General features: G+C 31.3%; 1 protein-coding gene across 3 annotated transcripts; it reads right to left on the reverse strand.

The window, feature by feature from the left end:
• Nucleotides 1-5,614: 5,614 nt before the first annotated feature.
• LOC141455402 (ras-related and estrogen-regulated growth inhibitor-like) lies at nucleotides 5,615-25,252 on the reverse strand. Of its 3 annotated transcripts, XM_074130454.1 has the most exons (6): nucleotides 25,095-25,252; nucleotides 21,219-21,495; nucleotides 17,166-17,222; nucleotides 13,015-13,091; nucleotides 7,386-7,552; nucleotides 5,615-5,981 (listed from the first exon to the last, which is right to left on the reverse strand). In XM_074130454.1, exons 2-6 carry the CDS (start codon nucleotides 21,274-21,276, stop codon nucleotides 5,714-5,716), a joined length of 627 nt encoding a protein of 208 aa, XP_073986555.1. In that variant the 5' UTR covers nucleotides 21,277-21,495; nucleotides 25,095-25,252; the 3' UTR covers nucleotides 5,615-5,713. The 3 variants fall into 3 exon arrangements, with proteins under 3 accessions (XP_073986555.1, XP_073986556.1, XP_073986557.1); XM_074130455.1 differs by lacking the exons at nucleotides 21,219-21,495; nucleotides 25,095-25,252 and adding an exon at nucleotides 18,512-18,757; XM_074130456.1 differs by lacking the exons at nucleotides 17,166-17,222; nucleotides 21,219-21,495; nucleotides 25,095-25,252 and adding an exon at nucleotides 13,170-13,348.
• Nucleotides 25,253-26,950: the final 1,698 nt, after the last annotated feature.

The raw sequence follows: 26,950 nt of genomic DNA on the forward strand, positions 1-26,950 counted from the left end.
GAACTTTTATAAAATAATTGCTCTAGCTGATATTGGTAACATTCGGTAGTAGAACTCTAAAATGGTAACAATTCGTTACAATTAAGCCTTAAAATTGAGCAATAGGATTTATATAGAAGGATTTACAATTTCGATCCTAAATCTATATAATTTATCTCTAAAATGACAATATTATAAAATAAACTAAATGCCTGATTCTTCTTTTTCAGTTGCAGGTCTCCATTTATGAAGGATCTCATATTAGCTTTCTCTCTCTGCTAATTTCTTACACATGATAATTATTTTTATGGTTTTTAACTACTAATAGTTATCAGATGACAACAATTAAGTATATTAATTTAGATGAAATGATTCACTTCTATCCGATGAAGCTTATTTATTCTTTATATATCTGTTGATTACTAAACATCTACTTTGGCTGTAGTCAATACTTGGTCTTGGTTTTGTCTTACTGGCTTCATATTAGATTTGTAGTTAACTTAATCATCTTGTAGTTATTGCTTATGCCGATTTATCATATTGATTAAGCGCATGGTAGTGGAGCCAGTTCTAAAAACTTAAATTTTATTTACCAGAAAAAAAATGTTACAGCAAATATGTTCACGACACCATTAGTTAGTTGAACGTTGAGCTCTAATTAAAAAAAAAAATAGGCAATTATTGCTGACAATAATCGAAGAAAAAATATGTTAACTTTATCTTTTTCATGATATATAAAATTATTTCGAAGGAAAAGAAAAACTTTCTAGAGGGAATTCCGCAAGTGATTTTGAAAAAATTTAGTGCATTAAATCATTATTAATTCAGCAGATTCAAATAAAATAAAATAAAGAAAAAAGTACATTTTTCCAAAACGCTTTTGAGTTTGACATGGAAAACACAGTATTACTTTATTAATCAAATCCACAGAGAATCTTGCCACTTGGCGATTGAAGTATGGAATATGATATTGTTCTTTAGTAAATCAAATCAAACTTCGACTTCGATATTTGTAAATATCATCATCCATTCCTTCCCACCAACGTAGGCACTGCTGTGTATCTTAAAGAAACATGAGTAACATGATTAAACCAGCCAAAACTCCCAATTGTAACTTCTTGTTGATGATAATTCTATTATCAAAAAAAAGAAAGCAATTTAAGCAAAGAAACAATTTTCTATTGTCCATTAGCTGCTCAAGACAATTTTTTTTTTAAATTTGAAATTATAAAAGGATAATAAGTTCGACAAAATTCCAAACTTTAGAATTTAGAGAAATACATTGAAAATTGCTGTCTAATTAAACACCAAACAAGAGATGGTCTGAAGTCCCATAATGGGCCATTATTTTTAGGATGAAAAATATTAATGTAATTGCAGGAGCTAAGAACAAAAATCTTTTTCTTTCAGCGATTTATGCTAAGTCCAATAAACAATAAATTTTGTCCAATTTGTGAAAGATATCTAATGAACACCTCCCCTTGAGTATCAGATGTATTAATAATCATATTCTAGGCCTCATTGAATTTAAAGAAATCACTTAGGCTAAGAAAATAAAGTTGAAATTGCTAGTGGTTAGAATGAATTTATTTCTGTATTTAATTTTTGAAATTAGTAATGGCATTATGTCACAATAAAAATTGGTGTTAATTCTAGAGTTGAGAGTGGGGATTATCAGATGATTACTAAATGGACTCAAACGAAGAACGTAAAAATTATACTAGAATAGATGAAGCACTATGTGATTTACCTTTAAAATTATCTCCTCTGGTTGTTTGCCAAGTAACTCTTGATTTTCATAATTTCTGACGTTGTTTGGAACCTCTACTACATTAATTAATTAAAGGCAGTTGAGGCAGCTGCTTCTTTTAAGTTTATTTTGAGATTAAGTTCAGTGGTATCATTTCTAAAAGAAAAAGTAAGAATACTGTAACAATTTTCCATTTTCTCTGCCAACAAACATATTGTGTACTTATATTATTTAATTATTTTCTTTTTGAACACTATTGGACAAAGAAGACTGTTCTAAATAATAAAACAAAACAGAAAATAGCGTTGATAACTTAATTTAATTGTTAAGTTCTTGACCAGTTGTTGAAGATATTATTTTTGAGAAATCTTAAGTTTTGGTCAGTTCGGCATGAAGAACTATTCTTTCAAAACTGACTAAAACTTCAGATTCCTCAACAATAGTGTCTTTTAAAGTTTCGATCATTTCACTTATGTTGCCAAATTCATAAGTATTATTATTTCTAATTCGTTAATACACCTAAATGTAGAGACTGGCTTGACTAATAGACATTGACAATATACTAAGATCCAAGATGCGAATTAGAGATTTTTTTTTAACTACAATATAATTGCCCAAGGTAGTCTTCCTTCTCTAAAAAATAAATCAATTTTTTAAATATCTGTAACAAACGAAATTTTATACATAGGTGCTGAAATGAGGACAAATATTAGATAAAGTGGAAATAATTAACCTAATGCTTTTTAAAAACTTTTAGATAAGTGCACTTGACAATTGTAAGTGACGCTTAACCATCTTCTTGAAATGGTTTATGTTTGATTAAGTAAAAACATGAGGTTACCTTTTACAAGTATTGAAACCGTTGAATACTTTACGATTCTCACCATTTTGAAATACTTTTCATTACTCAGATCTTCAGCGGTAAAGCTTAAGCATTCATATGCAATATTAGTAGATTTTTTTGTTTACATTTGTCCAAAGACCTCAATAGGCATCTAAGTAGTTATATTAAAAGCCTCATTCAAAAGATTATTTTTCACTTTCAACAAGCCTCAGACACTATCAACCTCTGCATGATAAACCAAGCAAAGCAAGACATTTTTAGAACTTTAACTCCTGAACAGTATGTAGTTTTTCCTCTCGATAATAGGCCACGAAGAATTTTCCTTTTATTTGTCATAAATTTTTTAGTTATTAAACTGTAATATTTTTCAAAATTATAACTGAGTGAAAAAATTGCTAGCTATTTCCACAAAGGATAATGCTCTATCCAAGATGTTATTTTAAGTAACCAACTTGCAAGCTAAGTTCAGTTGAAATATCTATAAATTCTAATAAAACGTAAAAATATTTCACTAAGGTGTGTATTTAAAGTTTTAAAATTAAATATTACTTTGTAATTTATCGTTTAATATTTAAAATACATACCTTATCAAAGTCCCAGTCAAAGACTGTACTGAAAAATTATAGAAACTCTTCACTAGGGAATTACAGAAATCTCAGAATTTGATCTATCCGTTGTAAACCTACAATTATAAGTTGAAATAAAATAAATACAACACTAATACAACTAGAAATAATAATAAGAGAATCTCTATCAAATGAAATCAACTACAATAGAAATTAATGTACAATACCCACCAAAAATGCAATGCATGAAATAAAGTTCACGCTTCATATCCATTTTTATTTTTGTATACTTAGAATACTTGTACTAAGATTCAACCTAATACTAAGCCAAAGTTTGGGAGTGTTTTATGAATATACTATCTTAGAGATAATTACATTTGTAAGCATTTCAGAAAGTTTATCATAAAAGTTCATGTCCCTATTATGAGTTTTGTTCAAAATTTTCATTTTTAAGTACCTAAAATAACTATTATCAAGAAATATAATATTTCTTGCCTGCAAATTTGGAAATACAAATAGAGTTGTCTTTGGGACCGTCATTAAAATGGGAGTGTTATTCTGATGAAATTCCATTTTTCTAATATTTCTTGCAAATTTTTCTTTACAGTTACCGAGAGTCCAGATTTAAAATTCGCTGAAATTATCTCAATCACTCTTTCAAGATTCTTGGAACTTTTTGTTGCCCTTATTGCTAACATCTACAATTTTTATAATAATTCTTATTCATGTTTTGTTTTATACGCCTTCAAATTCACTTCCAAGAATAATTCAGGCTGTAAGATAAATGATTAGAAAATAAAACTAAATTCATTACGCAATACTTATCTCGATAGTAATTTTTTACAAATACTGTAATAGTTTTCTTTAAATTTAAATACTTAAAGTGAATGAAACATCAATATGAGGTTTCGGTCTACAAAACTTTCTTTTCTTTCGTTTAATTAACAAAGAATTTTAAAGAAAAAAGTAAACACATATTTGTCGTAAAATCTTTACAGAAAAGAATTAACTATAACTTCCTGTCCACCTCTCTACCTTCCTTAATAAATCATACTTTCACATTAAGATAATTTTTTTAATTCAGCTAAATTTTTCTATTTTTCCTTCATGTTTTATTGAAACATTAATTACTAAGAAACCACACTGATTGCTTCACTATTCTATACAGTGTAAAATCATGAGGCTTGAGCTGATAAAATCATAATCCTGATTACATATGTAGATGTAACCAAAAGAATTTTAGCTAGTTAAATCTATTACACCCATTTGATTTTGTTGTTTTTTCTCTTTTGTTTTGACAGAATGTTCTAATATTTAATATTTATGTAGCCATTAAATCAAACAATATAAACTTAAAAATAAAACCTCTTTTTTATTTTATGATGTTATAAAACTTCATTTTTTCAAGAGATTTTCTAATTTAACTTGTTTATAATATTCCATTATTCAAATACTTAAATACATTAATTGAACTTATAATAAATAAGATCTATTTTTTTATAAACCTAGTTAACATTCGTACTCAGCAATTTTCCTCTAGCAGTAAAAAATATAGATATTGAATACTTACTATTGGCATCATGTTTTCTTAAGGCACTGCAGCCCAAAAGCTTATTGTTCATCAAAAACCATGTCACTAATAATCACATTTTATTATTGCACACTACTTTGTATAATATTAACTTAATGTGGTTGACAATACCAGCCACCTTACATTCCATACTGACTTTCAATTTGAGGCACATTTACTTCAACTTGTACATCACATCAGGACCAAAACTACACATATTGAGGTAATCACTTAATAACCAAACTAAATTTCTTCTTCTCTATAACTTCCACCGATGATATGACTAATTTGGTTAGTAAAAATGAATTGCATGTACACGAATGCATTTATTGGCTGCAATCTCTCCTGAAAATTCTTAACTCAGTGTCAAAACTTAATCTGGTTAGTCAGAAACTATTGTTTTATTTATTTTTGGTTAAAATGTTGCAATAAATAAAATAAAAGCAATGTTCCTCTCATATTCGACTTTTATATATTACTATTATTATTTTATTATGTTGTAACAAGTAAATTTGATGAAAATGCTTTAAGTTTTCTTGGTTGACTTGTAAAGTAATCAATTTGTGGAGAAACTATATTCTATTTATTTTTTTTTTATTTTATGATATAAGGCGCGTCAACATCTAAGGTTATTGGCGCCCGGAGCTTTTTTCAGTGCACTGCCGGCCTCCGGACAGTGTTCTCTCGTTACAGACAACACTGTCCATCACCGGACAGTGAGCTGTAAGAAGCTCCTAGGAAGAGAAAATCTAAGGGTCAGCTGCTGGATTCGAACCCGGGATCTCCGCGTGGGAGTCCAGTATGCTAACCTCATAGCTAATCCCTTCCCTAAACTATATTCTGTTTCAGTAATTTTAGCTAAAAATTATTTATTATAGGTTCATAAATATTTTAGAATGAATAGATAATTGTCTATTTCCTATTTTATTTACAATTTACATATAATTTCATAAAATTATTAATTAAGAACTTATATTCGTTCTGATATTTATCCAACAGTAAGTTCACAAAAAAATTGATTTTTGCACTAATCTTCTTGGAATATCAGACTGCAATCTTTGTTTCTCACTTCTGCTCACAATCTGCCTCCAAATATTTCGGGCTGAAAAGCAAGAAGATGATTGTTGTAGTTCTTGCAATAAACACATCCCTGCAAGTGCCAAAAAAGCTGGAGTAGGTCTACTTTCCTGCGTATTACCTGCAGCTGATACTTCTAGGTAAAGGCATCCATGCTTTACTGCTAATTCTTGTCCACTTCGACTGCTCACTGCTCTGGAATAATGTTAAAAAGTAGTAAATTAGGTAAGAAAACTAGAAATAGTTGCTATTTTAGAAAATTAGGAGCAGCAAAAATCCTATTGAAAACAAGATGGTTTTTTAATATTTTTTTTTAATTAATCCATCATTGTCTATTTTTCTCCTTGTCTCCGGTCAGTGTTCTCTCGTTACAGACAGCAATATCCTTTAGCGGACAGTGAGCTGAAAGCAACTTTCTAGAGAAAAATAATCAAAGGGCCAGCAGCTGGATTCCAATTCGGGATTTCCGAGATGGAAAAGTGACTCAGCCAATCCACTCTTTGAAAAACTATTTTTCTCTGAATTGACTTTTCATTACCTTCATTGGAAGGTTACAATGAACTGAATCGGGATGTTAATGAATATCTCTGAATTAAACAAATACTTTTATTAAAAATGCATATGAATAATTATTTTTTTGATTTATTAGTTTTCCTGTTTTTATCTAAGACGTTTAATTTAAGAGATATACTTCAATGAGCTAATTTAAAAATATCTGAACTTGAAATAAATTTGATTAAAACTTTTGGGAGTCAAAGAGAGATTTCAATTACTGTTCTGTAAAACTCACTCCTTTACAGAAGTTGTGTACTAAAAAATCTTATCAAAGTTGGAATCAGATCTTTTCAATATCTTTTTTGAACATGTTCGATATTTCCCAGCTACCCAGATTTTGTCTTAGCTTGTTAGCCGTTCAAAATTAGCTGAGCGTATCACTTTAGCCATGATAGCTGATCAAAGATTCCAGCTGAAGCAAGCCGTTGTGGCTTTGGAAGAGTGATTCGGTACCCATTTGGTAGCATACTTATCCGATTTAATATGGTAAAAGAACTCGTAAAAGTGTAGACATGGCAATTCTGTTTCAGGTTGCAAAGTAAGGACATTGCTACTTAAAGGCTCTTTTATCATTTCTGTTAATTCAAATAACCTCCTTGCAAAAATTAAATCTTCGATTAGCTATTAATAAAATGTGAACAGATATTGCCACTGTTAAATATTTCAGTACATTATGTACAATAATTTCCTAATAAACATCATTGCATATACAAATTCACCCTTTCTTTTATAAAATTAATCAAATGTGTACAATTTCACGATAAAACACCACCTGTCCAAATAAGAATTTAAAAGAAACGAGATCATGTTATGCTTCTTTGCAGATTCGAACGGTACACAGTTGTAAGGTTTAGTTGTAATTTGTTTCATCAGACTTTTCCTTACATGAGTCAAATAGAACCACACCAACATTATCTTATTTGATAGGTGATTGAAATCCGAAATGATTGCTGAATCCTTGCGTTTAAGAGAAACTGAGAACGGATAGTAACCTTAAAGAAAAGAGACCATGACAAATGGAAGCCAGAAAAATTAGTTACTAACCTTGCATGCTCTAAGTCACATTTATTTGCCATTAAGAGTGTTGGGCGTCTATTTCTGTCCATTGAGTCAAGTAGCCTTTCAGCCAGAAAAAGGCTAGATGAATCCACAACACTGAACACAAGTAAAAAAGCATCTGCCCACCTCAAAATCTCCTTAGATAATCTATCCTTTAATAAAAAAAATATGTATATATAACTACATATTTCACAAGTTAAAACAAATTAAAAAAATATAAATATAAATATATTTTCAATAGTCTTCTTAATATTTACTATAAATCTATTTTTTATCCACCTATCTCATTATTTATCTATTTTCAGATTGCTTTTAGAAAATCTGATATAAAAATTAATATTCAAACATGTTTCCTTCGTTTAGCATAATCCCACCAGATCATCATCTATTTTAAAATAAATCAAACCTAATGACTAGGAATATTTAAATTTTAGCCCAATTTGATTGGGCCTTGATTTTCAGAAAGAACTTTTGGTTAGCTTTAGGATGTAGAATGAAGTGAATGAAATGAAGAATGAATTTTTGATCGAAAGTCAGATTGGGTTGGCGTGAAATCAATTCAAAAATTAGAGGCAATATCAGAAAAAAAGATTCTAAAAGCAGTAATCGGTATAAAAAAGTACAGAGTAACTAATAAAAACAGAATAAAAATAAAGTACACTTTTTAATACAAATTCATTAGATCAACCAGAGAAATCATAAGAGAAAGATTTGACTGTTTTTTACCACTAATTTTTTGCCTCTGCAGTGTCCAAGGCAATGGGATAGGAAAGCCGCTGCCTAAGAACTAAACTCACGCTGGCTGTGAACTACAAGGAGTTAAAAGATAATATTAAGAAGTCTCGATTCAATCCAAGCATGAAGCAATCTCAGTATTCACATTCTTCAATTGTTATAAAGAATAATCCGTGGTTGATCGATTACAAGTAAGGTGCGATGAACTCTAATGAAGCATTAAGGAAGTGAAGTTCAGTGCGCAACTGTTTTCATATTGACACACCACTGAACAAAAGAGATGCCAGAATTTTAAAAAGAAAATAAAGAAAGAATGGAAGGTATATTTTAACACTTCTAAGAAACGTCGCTTCAGGCGACAAATCAACTGGTCATTATTAACAAGCTTCTATTTTACGTAACGAGTATAATTGTTCACACATATCCGTCTAACGGCTTCTTTTATACTCCTTTCGTCTTTATTTTTATTTTCAGCAGATTAGAATGTCAATGTTGTTGAATAATGTTAGCAAGCTAGCTGAACCATACAAAATTATTTTCATAATTAATTATACGATTTGCTATGTATGTAATTTACGATACTTCTTTCTTCTCGTTCCTAATTAATTTTATTTTTACAAAACGCTTTTTGGGATGGCTTCTCCTTTTTTTGCTTACTTCTCCTTACTACGATATTTATTTTAATAAAGATACATATTTTTGGTGGTACTATATTCGATTTCTCAGGCTTTGGATTTTAATGGAATAAGAAGAACCACATAGGTTAGGTTGTTGGCATAAAGACAGCCTCATATTAATTATTACTTTATTTTACCTTTTTTAAGGCAAGTTAACATCAGGGGCCGCGTGAATGGTGACAAAGAGACGGCCGCCCAGTTACCAAAATTTCAGAGGGCTCTAAAATTAACTCAAAAGAATATGTTCTTTAAAAAAATATCTTTTATATAAGTTGAAGATATCTAATACAGTAACATTATACAGGCAGTAAACTCGCAGAAAACAGAAATTAAAGCGATAGTTACTTAGGAGAAACTCCTTAAAAATCTCCTTCCCCAAAAAAATTCAAACGAAAAAAGTAACAAGCTGATATACACGCAATGCATACGTATATGGGATATGTTTCCTGCTTTTTTGAACGAAAATACATAATACAAGCGAAACTGATAAGTTCTTACATGAGTAGTTATCATAAGAAAAAAGGATAAGTTCAGTTCGGTTTGTTTATGAGAAAATCAATAAAACAAAACAAGAAAATCCATTCTTTCGGTGACTCCAATTTCGTCAAACTCAGATTTTTAGAAACTCATTTAAAGCTCATCAATATCAATAAGTGACAGGACCACAACATTCCGTTAGTTACCCTTTAGAGTAAACCAACCTAACTTCCCTATTCCTCCAGGAGTGCCGGTAATCAAATTTCCCTGTAAACATATACAGTGACTCCCATTAAAATTGGGACACCTATTACAAAATGATTTAAAAGGAAAATGAAAACAACATACAAAAGTTTGGAATTTTTTTTTTTTTTTAAATTACATTAGCAACATCTGTGGAAATTATATATAAGTATAAATCGATGAAATTCCAAACTGTTAGGTAGCACTATTTGAAAAAGTGTAAAATAAGGCTCTCAAAAATATTGGGACACCAGAAGTGCTAGAGTTTAAATGTTCAATATTTAAAATCTCCTACTATTTAATATTTGGTTGGTAATAATTTAATAATTGCTTTTTGACTTACAATAGCCCTCAAACGATCAGGCATAGGTGAAACAAGTTTTTAGTTAATTCAGGTGGTGTTTTTTTCCTATTCTTCCAGGGAACATCGTTTTAATTAATTTTTGTTAGATATTATTCGTTTTTCTTAAAGCACTGGCTAAATATTGCCATAAATGTTCAATGGGATTAAGATCTGGTGACTGCGGAGAGGTTTGGAATACTTTTGGGCAATTATATAACAGTCACTGGCATATCACCCAAGCCGTAGGTTTGGGGTCGTTATCTTGGTAGAATTTAAAAGACCCTAAAATACCCAATTTTTTGGCACTTTTTTCAAATTATATTTTAATATATTACTATAAACCATTTTGTGGATCATTCCATCAATAAACACTAATTCTCCAAATCCTGATGCGGACATCCAGCCCCAAACCAGAACTGACCCACCTCCACCCGGAGGTGCAGCTTTAAAACCCTTTAAAGTTGGCTGTAAATTCTTCTTTTCGAGTTCAGCATTCGCTTTCCTCCAGACCATAACCCTTCCATCTGACTGGAAAACATCAAATTTTGATTCATCGCTAGAGATATCATTCCAAAAGTCACTATTTCCATTAAAACATTTTTCGGCAAATTTCACTCTCTTAACACGATTTATCTTACTGACAAAAGGATTCTTCCAGGCTATTCTACCATGATAGTCGAGTTTTCTTAGCACTCTCCGAACAGTTTCTGCCCCTTTTTTGCTTTCTAAACATGTCAAAAATTTCACATTGAAGTTTTGGAGCACTAAGTCGGTGATCTTTTTTAATTCTTTTAATATATAACGCTGCTCTCTCTCAGAGAGCAGTCGAGGACGGCCTTTTTGTGGGGTTGAAACAATTCTTTTTCTTTTTGGTAACGCTGAATGATGTTCCACGCAGTAGATTTTTTAGGTCCGATCAGTTTTTCTGTCCCTCTAACACTTTTTATTGTCTTTGTGCATAGAAATTACAATTTTTCTTTGTTCAATCGTTGTATTTGTATTTTTGCGCGACATGTTACACCTGGCTTGATTTATATAAACTAATTTAATTATTAATTTCACATTGAATATGTGCTTAAGGTAAATATTTACAAATTGTATAAATATTCGGGCAAAACCTTGGACAAACTATAAATTATAATAGTGTCCCAATATTTATGAGAGGTAGAATTTGCACTTATTATAATATATAAATTTTTTAATCTACCAAAACATTTTTATGTAATTATTTAAATAGTTTTTATTTAATTAATAGTAATTATAAAATGAAATGAATTTATAAAAATTTGAATAAATGGGTGCCACTTTTAATTTTCGTCAATTTTTAACTTCTGTATGTACTGTCCCAATATTAATGGGAGTCACTGTATCAAATAAAAATTGTAGAACTAGATGTGCGCAATATCGTTTTTAATTAAAAACAAAAACAAAAAATCATTCCTAAAGTAGAATTTTCAGTGTTGAAGGAATTTCATCGCTAAGTTATTGTCAGATTCTATGGAAGTATGAATATGAAATAAAAATTTTAATTTTTTTTCCTGTGATTCTTCATTTTTAAGCTAGAGTTTTGTTATACATGTACAAACACGCAAAAACTCGCTCTTACTTGGGAATCAGAGAATTCGCTTAAAAAAGAAACAAGCTAGGACACCCTCAGATTTAGGTAGTTTTTCAGCCGGGTTCATTCGGGAAGTTCCCTGTAACTCGCCTAGTCTATCCAACACTGGGTTTATTCTCTGGTTTTACCTACAATGTGTAACTCTATGAAGTAATTACTTCTGAAAATAATATTATTTATCACGTTAAAAGAACTCCGTAGAGACGCCAGTCTTAATTCACTCGTCGCTGGTTAACATGAGGTAATTGGCAGTCAAAGCCTTTTACAGACGACCTCCAGACTGACTCTTTCAATGGATACAAACAACACTGAGCTCTAAGTATAAGAAAAATTAAAGTTAGGCAGCACACAGGACTCGAACCTAAGGTTTACTACAAGTATGCTGCTTTTACAAGGATGGCGTTTGAAATTGTAGAAAACTAAAATGGTTTAAAAATATACTTCATTTTAAGAATTCAGATGCCCTAATTACGCCAGCTGCAGTTTTAAATATTTGCAACGGTAAATTACTTTCAGTGAGAGTGCATCCAACCTTGAAAATGTTTTAACTAACCCACATCAGTGCCGTTAAAATAATGTTTATTTTTACCTCAAGAACGTACATGAATTGTCGCCAGAATTACAATAAATACTGATTATCAATAATGTTCAAAAAACAGGAGCCACCTATGAATTCAGTATGAATCCAGTATGAGGATTCAACTTACTGTTAAAAGTTTAACTTTTCATAGTATTTTTTTGTATTATCAATAATAATAATAAGGGAAGAGATCAGCTGAGTGATGGGCCAATTGCCAGCACTTAGATTTTCTCTTCAAAGGAGCTTCTTAAACTATACTGCCCGATTTTCGGTGAAGCAAAGGAACTCTGATCAGAGACCTGAAAATTCACTAAAAAAGTGTTCGTGTGCCAATTACCTCAGATGGTTACGCGTCTTAAATTAAAAAAATAAATATTTATACATAATACATATACATACATTTTATATGTTTAGATTTTTATTTCAAAAACTAGAGAGAAAAAATGAACTGTTTTGCATTAATATTAAAAACTTAAATATTGTTCATGTCTTAAGTTTAGGTAATGTTGATTAAATATCTAAACCGTCAGAACAAAAGATACACAAACTTTTGATGTTAAAAATGTAAAAAATATTATTAAAAATAATTATCTACAAGCATGTGCTTAGAACATGACTTAGTCCCTAGGTCGAAAGCGAACTTAAAAATACAACTAATAATAAAAATAACAAATATACAACTGAAATTTGTTTCTTTAAAAAAAAAATTGTCCTTTTGTTTTCTCTTATTTTATTAGTATTTAACCAATCGTAGAGCTAAAATAATTTTGTTTAGAACGTAGTTTTTACCACTTTATAATTGAGCTAACCCTACTCATCAGTAAGTAACTGATAAGAAAGTATTTTTTGGAAATCTAATAAATGAATCTTGTTAAATGTTTAAGGTACCTACTTTAACAGTGACAATTTTAGAATGAAATTTAATATAAATAGCAACTTACTGGGTATTTACAAGTGTCCAGTATTTCCAATTGAGTGGGTACTCCATTAATCCATTCGTACTTCTTATACAAGAAATCTTAAACAGAAAAGTATTTTCCACTTTAAAATTAGCAAAATTAAGAAACTAAGACACACAGTAAATTGTCTCTTTTACCTTCTCTAAATGCTTGAAAAAAATAAAATAAATCTTTCAGCAAGTGCAAGGGTAAATTGAAAAAAATGTACATAAATCATGTAAATGTTTGTTTTGGAACTACTAATCAATTTTTAGATTGCTAACTACTTCCATACTGAACTATCACTTTTATTTAAAACGTTCTCCCCACAAAAAAAAAAGAGAAGATTTTTCAAGAAGAGGTGTAATTCTAAAAGAATATTCTATGGGATTGTAGTAGAGCTGCAAGTACAGTTAGTAAGTATAATCAGTCATATTCCAAGCTAAAAAAAAAAAGAAAATATTTCGCTTACTTCGGTGCTAGAGTGAACTTTAATTTGTATATTTATGGCATTTTATAAATTTGATTACCTAAATTTAAATACAATTTTCTATATAGCTATACGTAGCGCTACTTCCCAAACACATCTTGTCCAATGGGGGCCTTTTTTATCCATAGGAATAACTCTTAAACGCTCCAGACATTCGTAAAAAGACTGATGTAAGATATTAGATCGAGTTAGGATGTAAAAGTTAGGAGATTAATATAGAGAGGCGGCTGATGTTTAGTTCTATTGTTGTAGTACGTATTTGAATAAAAGATCAAATGTCCCGGATACAATGGAGCTTTTAGAAAGCTTAGATCTCATCCACCCGCTCTATCATCCCACTATCTCTCTTCCGATCTATCTTACTCACCTTATCGTATATTTAAAAGTATTGTATTATATTTTTTTAAAAGTTTGCAAATAAGAGTATTTGCAACTTTCTTATGTCTTCCTGGTAACAATAGCGAAGGCCACCAATTTTAAACTTATTTGTTTACAATATCATATTTTTGCAGTAATATTACGCATATATGAATAAAACATTTTGCGAAATATGAGATAGAATTTCTCTGGAATACCATTTCGAAATCAACTAATGGCTTCTCTTAATTCTTGTATTATTATTTTGATATTGTTTGCAGTTTTAAACCATGCGTTTTTACTAAAACGGTAATTATCCAGATTGGCCTCCATATCGTACACTGTCCATTTCTAAATTATTCTGCACGAGTGCTTAATTTTTTTTTTATTTTGTTGGCAGTATGTAAAAATTATATTGAATAAAATTAATGCAATGACCTTGAAACCAATCTTTTATGGTTTTGTCAAATATTCTATCCTAGTAATCTAATTCAATCAATCTAATCCAATCAATTCTTTATTGATGATAAACTTATTTATAATATTATTAATTGTATATGTTAATACTTTAAAATTTATAGAAATTATTTAAATTTGAGGTAAGGTCAGTGATTAACGCTCTGAAATCTCAAATGTAACTAGATCCCAGCTTTGAATTCAGCAACGAGCAGTCAGACTTTTTTTTTTATAGGATCTCCTTACAATTCTCTGACTGTTTACACTGTCTAGAGGCCGACAGTGCACTAAAAAAGACTCCGGGCGATAAATCTTAGATGTTGATGCGCCTTAAATTATACAAAAAAAAAGCAATTATTTAAAATTCTTATGGATGTTTTGTATTTGCTCTATACAACACATTTTCTTCCAAGTAATAGTTTGCCAGATAGATGTTGGACAGAATAATGAATACTCCTGACTTTTATAAGGGAACAATATGGAAATATCCTCTCCTGAGGGAAAAGTGGAGAAGCCATTTCTTCGTTGATCTTGGATTTCAGAGATGTCTAAAAAAAATATTATCGTGAGATACACTACGAGGGTCGTTTGAAAAGTCCGTGCAAAGTCAGAGAGATAGCACCACTGGCGCGTATCGAGGTTATGTTTAGTTAGTAGCATCTCTTGGAAGAACACACACCAAGTTTCAGCCAGATCGGTCTATTTCTTTGTGTTTGGCATTCGTTTGAATCGAGGAAGTCGAGTGATTTTCAAAAAATGGACGAAAAAGAATTTCGTGTGTTGATTAAACACTACTTTATGAAAGGCAAAACGCCTCAGGAGACTAAAGAGAAGCTTGATAAACATTATGGTGACTCTGCACCTTCGATTAGAACAGTTTATAAGTGGTTTCAAAATTTTCGGAGTGGCCATATGGGCACAAGTGACGCTGAACGTTCTGGACGCCCTGTTGAGGTTACTACTCCAGAAATCATTGATAAAATCCATGAAATAGTGATGGATGACAGAAGAGTGAAGGTGCGTGAGATTGCTAGTGCTGTGGGCATCTCGAATGAACGGGTACATAATATTTTGCATCAACATTTGGACATGACAAAGCTATCCGCAAGGTGGGTGCCGCGATTGCTCACGATGCTTGACCAAAAACGAAATCGTGTGAAGTGTTGCAAGGACGGTTTGCAGCTGTTCCAGAAGAATCCGCAGGACTTTAAGCGTCGTTTCGTCACTGTGGATGAAACATGGATACATCACTACACTCCTGAGACCAAAGAACAATCTAAACAATGGGTTACCAAGGGGGAATCTGCACCAAAAAAGGCGAAGACCGTTCCTTCGGCCGGAAAGATTATGGCGACTGTCTTTTGGGATTCGCCTTGGAATAATCCTCATCGACTATCTGGAAAAGGGTAAAGCTATTACAGGTGCATATTATTCATCGTTATTGGACCGTTTGAAAACCGAGCTGCAAGAAAAACGCCCACGATTGGCCCACAAAAAAGTCCTTTTCCATCACGACAACGCACCAGCTCACACCTCAGCAGTTGTGGTCGCAAAATTAATGGAAATAGGGTTCCAACTCGTTTCACATCCCCCCTATTCTCCAGACTTGGCTCCCTCGGACTACTATTTGTTCCCCAATATGAAGAAATGGCTGGCGGGAAAAAGATTTTATTCAAACGAGAAGGTGATTGCAGAAACGAATGGCTATTTTTCAGACTTGGACAAATCCTATTATTCGGAAGGGATCAACAAACTAGAGCAGCGTTTGACGAAGTGTAAAAGCCTAAAAGGAGACTATGTTGAAAAATAAAAAAGGTTTACCCCAAAAAATTAAGTAGTTTTTATTTTTGCACGGACTTTTCAAACGACCCTCGTATTAGTTTTTATTTTATTTATTTATTACTTTTTTAAGATGTCCTGATCCTTTTACCATGCATTGCAGACTTTTGACAGTGTTCTTTCTTCACAGAGTACACTGTCCATCAACGACGGATAGTGAGCTCCTAGTAAAAGTAAATCTGAGGGCCTGTAGCTGGATTCTAATATCGTTTATTATTATTATTATTATTATTATTTATATTATTATTATTATTATGTTTGTTTAATCTTAGTGTGCTTAAGTAATGTGAATCTTTCATTTAAAAAAATAATCTAAAATTTTTATCTCAACTGTCAATTCATTAAGATAAAAAGTTAATTAAAGTCTTGAAATCTTGGAGAACATAAAAAAAATATGCGTGCTTCGACGAATAAAATTTAGGATAACAAAAAAATTAATTTTACTGGAGATTATGTCGCTCCATGACGTGCTTTACTTGGCCCAAAAATGTTGGTACCTCTTTTAGCGCTAAAGTTAATACCTTTATTTATGGTTTTTAGGAAAAATTGAGTCTAGGATAAGTGTTACATTTTGTGAGTCCCTGAATTTATGAGTAAATAAAGATGGTTTGATTGTACATATTTTCAGAAAGACACAGAAAGAATCGGCGAAGGTGTACCACAAGAAAAGTTAGAGATCTAACCGTGAGTATTCGTTTTTGAGATATTTTGCACATTTATTCTGAGTGATTAATTTAACAAAAAAAAATTGTAAATGTGTTTTTTTTATCCTTGGTACCTTTGATTAAATTGTAAATCAATTGGATGACATTTAAGTTAAACAAGTGATACTTTGCAACGATTTTTTAAAAGCTATAATTTAAAATTCATCTCATTTGCATTCAAAAAAGTTTGCTAGTTTTAAAAAATTAAAATAAATAGATTATATTACTTTAAAAAACCTTAAGTGTATAAAAACACATTTGAATGAAATGTACATTTTTTGTACAAGCAGTGCAATTTTTGTGCTTACCTACTCTGGAACTGTATTCTCCAATGTATCGTCTTGTTAAATATTTGACAGTTATTGCTGGAAAAAAAAGTATTTGAGTTAAAGTTCTGAATGAAATAACACTCTAGTAGAGTGGATATAAAAGTAGAAATATTGAATGTTAAGGGAAGAAAAATTATTGCTAATTTTACTCATAATTTGTTTTATTTATTTTTTGCCAAATTTTCGACTTAAGTCACTTTCAGGGTTTACATTAATAACCCTGAAAGTTCGAGTCTAATCTAGTCTCTAAGTTGAAAGCTTGGTAAAGAATATATATAAATGACTGAAATTGGCATTAATCTTTAATACCCTTCTACATATTAGATACTGCACCAAATTAAAGAAATCCGCTGGTACTGAAAATGGGAATATTGAATTTACTCCCCAGCAAAATTAGCAATTCTGGTCGAGCGATGTTCGCGTTTTAGGAACACAATTAAACATTGCTAGCACTATATAACGACAGGTCTATATGTTACACTAAAGTCGTCAGTACAGGGAAACCTAACTAGAACTGCCTTAAAACTACTTATCACAGGCACAAGTTTCAAATTAAAGTGAGGTGTAATGGTTATAACACAATTTAAAGAAAATAGTTCGCTTTATTTTCGAAAAAAAAATTGAAAAAATTCTTATAAAAGAACCTTTAAAAGTTCTTTATTTAAAGGACCTTTGTTCATAAGTCACTGTCGTCCTCTGGTAGAACCAAAACATAAACTTTTATATCCATGCGATTATTAGAGTTTCAGATATGCCCACACATTCATGGGCGAAGTTTGAAATAGTTTGTTTCGTCAAAATGCGCATTTCAGATGAAAACTCAGAAGTTCGAAAATGTGAGATGATCTTCTTACTTTCTCTTAACACTTGGAGCCTTACTCTGAGAGCATTACCCTGACAGCCCAAATCACATAATGCACTTTAAGTACACGGTTCAGCGAATTCAAGGGCATACTCATTATCTCAAAAGCACATAACATACGCGCACAACCTTCAAGTGCACATTTAACACTTATCAACGCTCATATTATTCACTCTGACACTTCTGGAAGCCACAAGGATTCTACAGACATTCTCTTTACATGATAAAATCTACCAGTAGTAATACAAAGTTAAATGTATGAATTAGCAGAAAAATAAAATTTATGAAGTGTGCAATTGAATAATTAAAACTGAAATAATTAAAGAAGTTAGCTAATAATCACACTGAAGTAAAACTTGGAAAAAAGCATTGCTTTCTTATCCTAAGTTCTCGCTTCGTAACTAAAATAAATCATTGGTCAAAATTTGCATTACATTTTATCAAAATATTACATTATCCTTACCGTTTACCTTAAGCAATAGTTGCATAGAATTACTTAATGATTTCGTACCGCAATCTAAGTACTGTACATGAGTTTTAGGTACTACCAGCTAATACAACAATAGGAATCGCCCGATTGCAAAACTTGTGTATCTTGTGTTAAAAGCATTTCTAATTGCATAACATATTAGCCATATATTAGTAGCACACGAGCTGAATGGAATTATAGGTCGTGTTATACTGAACACAGAGTACCTGTAAACCTCGGCAATGTTCAAATGCAATGTCATTGTGTTAGGTTCACAGGATTTTCACCCCCTCTACCATAAGTTGGCCTCCATATCGTACACTGTCCATTTCTAAATTATTCTGCACGAGTGCTTAATTTTTTTTTTATTTTGTTGGCAGTATGTAAAAATTATATTGAATAAAATTAATGCAATGACCTTGAAACCAATCTTTTATATGAAAATCAAGCTATAAAGAGAGTATTTTGAATAAATTAGTGGAACACTGATATAGATAGTAAAGGAAAAGTGTTACGATTTCATACAATTTAAATTTGTTGACGGTAAAAATAAATAAATAGTTTAAGGTCTGATGAATATATTTACTTTCTTAATTGTTTTAAATTTAATGAGATGTCTGGTATAATCGCTTCAGTAATTATTTACTTCCACAGCCCTGGAGATGACCTAGTACCTTGGTCGATGGCTTGGCAAAAAATAAAAAATAATGACTGAAATTAGAAATATTCTTTCTCCCTTTTGGATTAATGAATCATTCACAAAGAAAATGATGAACAATTCCCAATATTTCCATAGACCTTTAAAATCCCACAATATTCTCACATCCTGTTGTAGTAGGCGCTACAGTAGCCGAGCGGTTATAGGCTAGACCTGCGAAGCTAATATGTATTGTGGTACTGGGTTCGATTCCCCGGTCTTAGGCCTTGGATTTTATTTAATGGTTAATGAGAGAAATTTACGGTAAAGTATGTTTGCTAGTCGCCTCCGTCCACGACACCTAATTGGTAGTTGGACGTTAAGCCCCGCCTGAAAAAATAGGCGATTACTTTACTTTACTCTACTATTTCCATAGCCCTTTAAAATTCCACAGTATTCCCACTTTATTTTGTAATTATTTACTTTACAGTATCATTTACGAGTATACCCGAATCTGATTAGTCTCAGATTAGAGTCTGATTAGGTTCAGATTCACGGTTTCGAGTCAGACGAGCTTGCTTTTCCTCTCTCTTAGGGCTTCTGTAGCAAATATTTAGTATTGATTCTCTGGAACAAGAAAATTCTGCAATAAAGCTCACTGTTCAGGACATTGATACTTTTCAGAAAAAAAATTACTGAGAACACTTGATTTTTTCTCACTACGAATCTGGGAGTCCCAACTTAAATTGTTCGAAATAAAATAGTCATACATAATCAGAGTTTAAAAAAACAAAAAATGTAAAAAAACTATTGTAAAAAGAATTCCGTTTGCAAAGAGCTTCCCTCGAATGTGTGATTTTGATGGCTAATTTATTGTCCGGAACCAAAGTGGAAATGAAACATGATGGATGTTACCAATTAATTTTTAGCTAACCTCTGCAGAACAACGGAAAACCATAAGTTTGTTTCCATTGTTACTGGAAGGTATCAAATATTTTGTGAATTTCGGTAAATATCTAATTGCAACAACGTACTCTTAGTAAAATTTAGAAAAACAAAAGTTTCAGCCTTTCTGTTTGTTTATTTAAATATTAGAACAGTATTGATAAAATAAAAATTCGAAAAATAAGACTGTCGACTATCTATCAATAAGACTGGGTGGTCATCTTGGTCAAGGATTGACATCGCGTGATCACCAACAGGTAAAAACTACCCAAGGTCTCTGTTACTGTATGTGATTAGATCAAAACGAATCAATTAATTTTAAGCAATGATGGATTTTTAAAAAAAAAACTTATATAGAAGTCTCAAGTATTAAATTTGTGAAACTATGTTATCACCGAGGAGGAATATTTTGAGATCAACTGGGTCTCAAGATGTTGGTTTGTTTTACTTTGCAATTGTAACATTCAATTTTTATTTTTCAATTATTTCATTTAAAGTCAAAGGATATTGAAGACCCAAAGTGATTTGTATATATCACACAAAGAGAGAGAGCGTCTCAGCCAGACTAAATATTCAGTTCAAGTAACAATCGGCTCCCAGAAGAAGATTTTGCTCAAATTCTGTCACATGAAAATGTGTATTTACTGAACGGCTTCTCAATCAATTTTCTATTAAGCTTCTCTTTCATTGAAATATTTTTCTAGGAAAAATTATTTTTCAGGAGTTCATAAGATTTTCTCAACATGGACATTTAGGGTTTTTTTAGGTAATGAAAACAACTTGTTTATGTGATTAGCTGTTTTCAGATGAAATATGATAATAATGAATATGGCAAGGTTTTGACCAACATTACCTATTCTAGTTTATGATAATAATTATTGAAGGGGACCTTCCGTATGTTAAAAGAAAATTTTCACCCTTGTAATTAAACAATCCCACTAAAAGAAAAGACATTAAAAATTCTGCTAAATATTTGACTCGTTTCCATCATTTAATAATTAATATAACAATCATCTAACAGTCAATAATCTGTTCCTAAATTATAATAATAGTAAAACAATTAAATCTTAATCTACTGAATTTATTACTTGAAACAATAAAATGATACTAAGAACTAACCAGTTTTGCCAACGGCGGGTGCTCCAAGAACGGCGATTCGCACAGTTTGGCCGGCCATCTGTACCCGTGGATATCAGAAGACGGAGCATGGTCCGGTCGCTAGAGGCAAGTTAGTTCGGTTTGACGAGCACACAATCAGTTCTACACAAACCGCCTTCTCCTCCAGCCCAACACCCCTCCATCGAACTTCCCCATTCCCTTCCACCGAGAATGCAGTGGTGATAGTGTAAAGATCTCTTCTTCTTCTTGTATACTTTCATTCACTTCATGCTGATTACTGGATCAAAAGATTTATAATTTACTAATAAAATATAATTCGCTTGCTATGAATTGCATTTACTTCTCAAGTTAACATCTTACAAATTGTTTGAGTCTCAAATCAATTTTGTGGAAGAGATTAATAATTAGATTTTAAGTTAAAATTACGAAACAAAAATCGGTAATGAAACAATTATTTCCTTTCTCTCTACAATACCAATTAACAAACGTTTAAATTCACAATTTTTCCTAAAATTAATGAAAATTGGACGAGCAAAAAATAAAAGATACATTCACCTTGCTAAATGTAGTCTCATAGCTGAATAGATTGTAGAACTTATATCCACCTTCAAACGGGGCGAATCCACACTTTGTTTGGTGTAAAGAAACACAGCGCTATTAGTGCCAACAAAATGGTAAACATTTTTGCAAAGGAAGCCACCAACAATAACGAAATGGATGAGAATATCTATTACTGATATAAGATCTAAGATTACCAGTGCAAGTCCTATAGAAATAGAAACAGTATATAGATCATGATGTCCGAATTACCTGATCGAAAGGATATGTTCCATACAAGTATTTAGTGACACCCTTTCGAACGAGGATCTTCTTTCCAGCAACAGTTATTTACTTAAATCCGTGGTAGACTTAAATGTTAAAAAAGTTAAATCAGTGTAACCAGAAGTGAGGAACACCTGTCATGAAGAGAAGAATATCGAGTACATAAAGCTGGATGGAGACTACTTCTTACGTTGCTTTGACGCCCCAAACTGCAGATATTTTAAGTTGTTCCCCGTTGACAAGAAAAAGGTTCAAAGGTTCTCGTTTTTGCACCATGTGCGAGCTCTCCCGCGTTTACGATATTAAAACAGTCCAGTAGGACAGTTGTATAAGGGTTGATCGTCAAAAAGTACACGAAAAAGCGTAACGTTCAAAAACACCCAACTTTTGACAATTTTTTTCTCTTTTTTCCATAAAAGATAAAATTCCTAAGTTTTCTTTATAATATAGGGCAAATCCTCCTTAATGACTGTATTTTTTATTATTATTATTTTGCAACAACCCAGATCTATTAGTTTCGAGAAAAAAGTTGCCAAAAATTGGAAAAAAAATGGCACCTTCAGAAAATGTTTTTGTTCTAGTTCTTCTACTTATCATTTTAGTTGTTCAAAGTTGAGATTAAAATTTTATTTATTGTACGCTTAAGCTTACCGATTTCGAACCTTTAATTATATTTATGTGATTCAAAGTTGGGTATTTTTTGTATCTATTTTATCATAACCCTCACATTTTAAGCAGGAGTAGGTTTAGTAGATGATAGATGTGAACAGTAGAACCTAGATGCAAAAAAGAGATGTGTTAAATGGCGCTATTCATATTACTTTTTGCTCATAGATACAAGTAAATTTCGCTGGATGGATAGTGAAAGCCGATGCCAAAAATAAAGTTGCGAATTATAGGTATTTTACATTTGTGGTGATGCGGCTGCACTTTTGTTATATTAGACAATGCCTTGTTCATCCTAATGAATACGTTCTAAGTTAAATCCAACGCATTGACTCCTAGTAGTTTTTTTATAGTTCAAATTTGGATAAGGGAATTACTATTTTATGAGTTGAACACGCATGTACTTACATTTTTGTATAATATGGGATTTAAGGGAATGTCAAGTTCTCTAAAATATTCTTATAAGATACAATTTTCTTGGCAGAAATTGGCTAATAACGGATCATACTGTCTACCTGAAACTCTGAAAAGATTTACCTTTATACAATATTTTTAACGATTTTTAAGCAGCTGCTGATTGTTTTAAAGAGATAGAATTGGAACAGTTAGGATGACATATGAATATATTGTGCATGCTGATAATTTTTGTTTTTGTTTTTAAGGTACAACTCTAGCCATCCTTCCGTGTTCATAAATCAACAGATTACGATCCAACTTTGTGTTGCATTATTTCATGAAATGTAAATTTGTTGGTTGACTTGTATTGTGTAGGCGATAAAGTATATGATTATTGATCTTTTGTCATTCTTTATAGAGATAGTGGCATTTACTCGAAATAAGATTGTTTGATTTTTCCCCAAACAATATCATTTTGGTTTGAATCAAAAGTAAATTAAAATATACCTCTATATATTTAATGAATTAAACAATCATTGATTGCTAAAGAGACATATGTTGAAGTTGCATTTTAAGGAGAATTAAGCACTGAGTGCAATATTAACTTGCGAACATAAGTAATACTTGTTTCAATTCGTGAATACCCAGAGTTAAAATGTTATATTCTATTGTAATAATGTAACTAGTCTGAAGGTAATCACAAAAACCAATCAAGAAAAAATTGACTTTTACAATTACAGTTGTTTCAAAAGTACTCCTACACTAAACAAACCATTCCAAAATCCCTCATTACTGAATTTTGGTATTTATTGTCTTAAAAACAGTTTTAACTAGTTTTCCATTCGATTAAGGGTACTTTTATGAAGGGAAGTGGTAAGCTTTCCTTTAAACGACAATTTCAATATATTATGTTAAATTTTACACCAGACAATATCTTCAAGATAAACTAAACACTTTTTTTTAATTTCATATTCTGTTTTTTTAGTTTTTTTCAACTCAGAATAATTTAAAAAACCTTCATGTTATATTGATACACATTAATGATGGGTCACCACTCAAGCAAAAATAGCATTTAATATTTATTGCTTCCCCCAAATTTCTTGCTTAATTTGTATTGTGCACAAACAACATAGAACGCGTTTTTTCAATAAATGTTCTATTCAATCTCTCACTTAGTTCATTTTGTTCAGGTGTTCGGGATAGTAGTTTGGGTTTGATACCATGATGTTTTAATAATTTTTGAACCTCCTTTTTTTGTTTACTCACATTCATTAGACGATCTTAAAACTTTTATATGACAACCTGGACTCATCTTTAGCATAAGTTTTAATTTTTTTTATTTTGAAAAGACTTTTATTAGAAATTAATAAATAAAATGTTTTTATGGTTTAAGTCATCAATAAGCACATACCTTGCCCTTTCCAATGTGGTATCATCCACAAATGTCCAGCTACTGGAATTATTTTTTATATTCCATTATGCCGCGCAACTTTTCAACAATCCTCTAAGTACTAATATGAACTTGCATTGATTGATTAATTTATTTAAATATAACTTCTTATTAAGTATAACTTATTGCTTCGGTTTGCACGCTCATGCGTAATCTGAACGAGATTCCACATTTCTTTTTCAGTAACACAATTACAGTAGCGTTAAACTACTTGAGAGTTAATAACTCAAGGAAATTTTAATTTACGCCTTTTCACTTTTTGCACTTCATTCAGCAGTTTTATCTGTTTGTATTGATCATTTTTTGAGTATCCACTACAAAACAAATTAGCAAATTCTCTTCTTAAAGTTCCAAAGATGATGACCTTCCAATCTCGATCTTTTTAAAGAGGGTCTTGAGGGTTTACAGGTCACTTTAGATAAATAAAACGTGTGAAATTAATAATCGGTACAGATAGCAATTACAGATCTAAATTATGACTTGATAGAATAACAAACACTCAAGATAAATTATTAGAAGAATGTTTAAGCTTAAAAAATTACCTGTTATTAACGAAGACCGCCACATGCTAACATTCCCAACAATTAACAGGGAAAGCATCACAGACTTCATTGTAGTTAGGAACTTAATTAGAATGATACGTGATTGGAAAATTGACCGTACAGAGAGCGTGTCGGACATAATCTTATTCACCTTCACCTCTTATGACTATATCATTATTAGATTACCTCTTCCTTGGTTACAGCTAACCCTCCAGTGACCGGTAATACTGAACTGATGATGGATATAGTGGTCTGAAACGAAATAGCACTGCCCAAAGGCCGTTAGTGCACTAAAAAAGGCTCCGGTCGCCAATGACCTTTGATCTTAAAGCCTTAAATTGAATTAAAAAACAAAAACTAATGAATTCTTCAAATCCGTCAGTGATGACAAACTTTAAGGACAAACTCGTTCGGAAATAACCTCATCATGTTTTTTACTAATTTTACAACCAGGTACTGTACTTTCGTTAGTCCAATAATAAAATTACCCCAATCAAAAAAAAAAAAAAGCATGTAGTCTTATTGATTCCCAGAGAGACGTCATGAGGCCAATAAACTGGAGCCCGTAACGAACCGCCCTTGAATAGAAACAGCTTTTGTGATTTTATTTCACTATCAGTCCAGTACCTAGTAAATTAATAGCTAATAGGACAGTGGTATCTTTTGTCAGTTTTATTTATACTCCATAAACCAATTAGCTACAACTAGCAACGTGTTCCTTCAAACACTTCTCTGTTCGTGAATTCTGTGTTTATGAATCATGGACAAGTGACCACATTATTTATTTTAATGAGTTAGTAGTTAAATTTGTCAATCAAAACAACATATTTGTTTTGAAATAGTCATAAGACAGCCTCTCCCTCCTTTTTACTAATAACTTCTAAGCCTATTTATTGTCGTGACATATTTGATCGTTGGAACTGCAGAGAACCTGAGGATCGAGGACGTAGTTTTATAAAACTCCTATCCATATTGAGTTTTCCAATTATTACTTTCTGTTATTCGTTTGGAGATCCCCTGAGCCCCATAAAAGTGATTTTTACAAATTAGTCCATATTAGTTTTTTATGCTAAATTATCATTAAAAATGGACTTAATGAGTGCATTCTGTTTACTTATTATTTTATCTTTTAATTTTACTTATATTTTTATTTCATTTTTTATATTATTATTTATAATCAATATTGCGTTACTAAATTACTAGGACATCATAATACTTTCGTTGTTAAATCTACAAATAGTATACATATTTCAATTCGTGAAAAACTGCAGGAACCAGCTAGAAACTAATTTGAGATTTCAGCAGTTTTCATTAGTTTATCTATCCTTCAGACATTTATTTGGAAACTTAGTTACTCAATATCCTCTTCTTTCTAGCAATAAATTGAAAGTAAAAACTGATGTAAACAAAACAATTCGGAGTACATTCAGACTACACATCAGGTATTTAATCTCTACTCATGGAGAGCTTTAGTTGTTCGTTGTTGAATCTAAGAAGACTTTCTGCCATTTTTTTGACCGACTCTTCTATTCTCTTCTCGATTTCGTTAGGTTTATGTACTCAAGATTTCAATAGAAATTACAGGATTTGAGGAGCTCACCAGAGAGCGAATGAAATGTTACTACAAAGGTTTGTTTTAGCCGAAACATCTCAAAAACGTAACAGTTAAAAAAACGTCAAACTAATTCGTTTGACTCTTTCCGAATGTGAATTTACTATTTTATTATTTTTTTGTTTTAAGGCTCTTAATGTCTTGCTACATAACAGATCCATTCAGAAATCTTAGCCAGAAACTTTTGCGCGCTGTTCCTCTTCCAGCTATATTAAAAATGGTAAACATTATTAGTTATAAGAGA

The sequence above is a fragment of the Rhodnius prolixus genome, unplaced genomic scaffold (assembly GCF_049639745.1).
Source record: "Rhodnius prolixus isolate KJV_2025 unplaced genomic scaffold, Rpr scaffold_4, whole genome shotgun sequence".
NCBI lineage: Eukaryota > Metazoa > Arthropoda > Insecta > Hemiptera > Reduviidae > Rhodnius > Rhodnius prolixus.

Bases quoted from the DNA above. Each gene is read 5' to 3' on its own strand.
- LOC141455402 (XM_074130454.1), bottom strand. From the start codon at position 21,276: ATGGCCGGCCAAACTGTGCGAATCGCCGTTCTTGGAGCACCCGCCGTT. The intron at 17,223-21,218 runs GTTAGTTCTTAG...TTTTTTTTCCAG, and splicing joins ACCCGCCGTTGGCAAAACTG to CAATAACTGTCAAATATTTA. The intron at 13,092-17,165 runs GTAAGCACAAAA...TTTCTGTTTAAG, and splicing joins AGAATACAGTTCCAGAGTAG to ATTTCTTGTATAAGAAGTAC.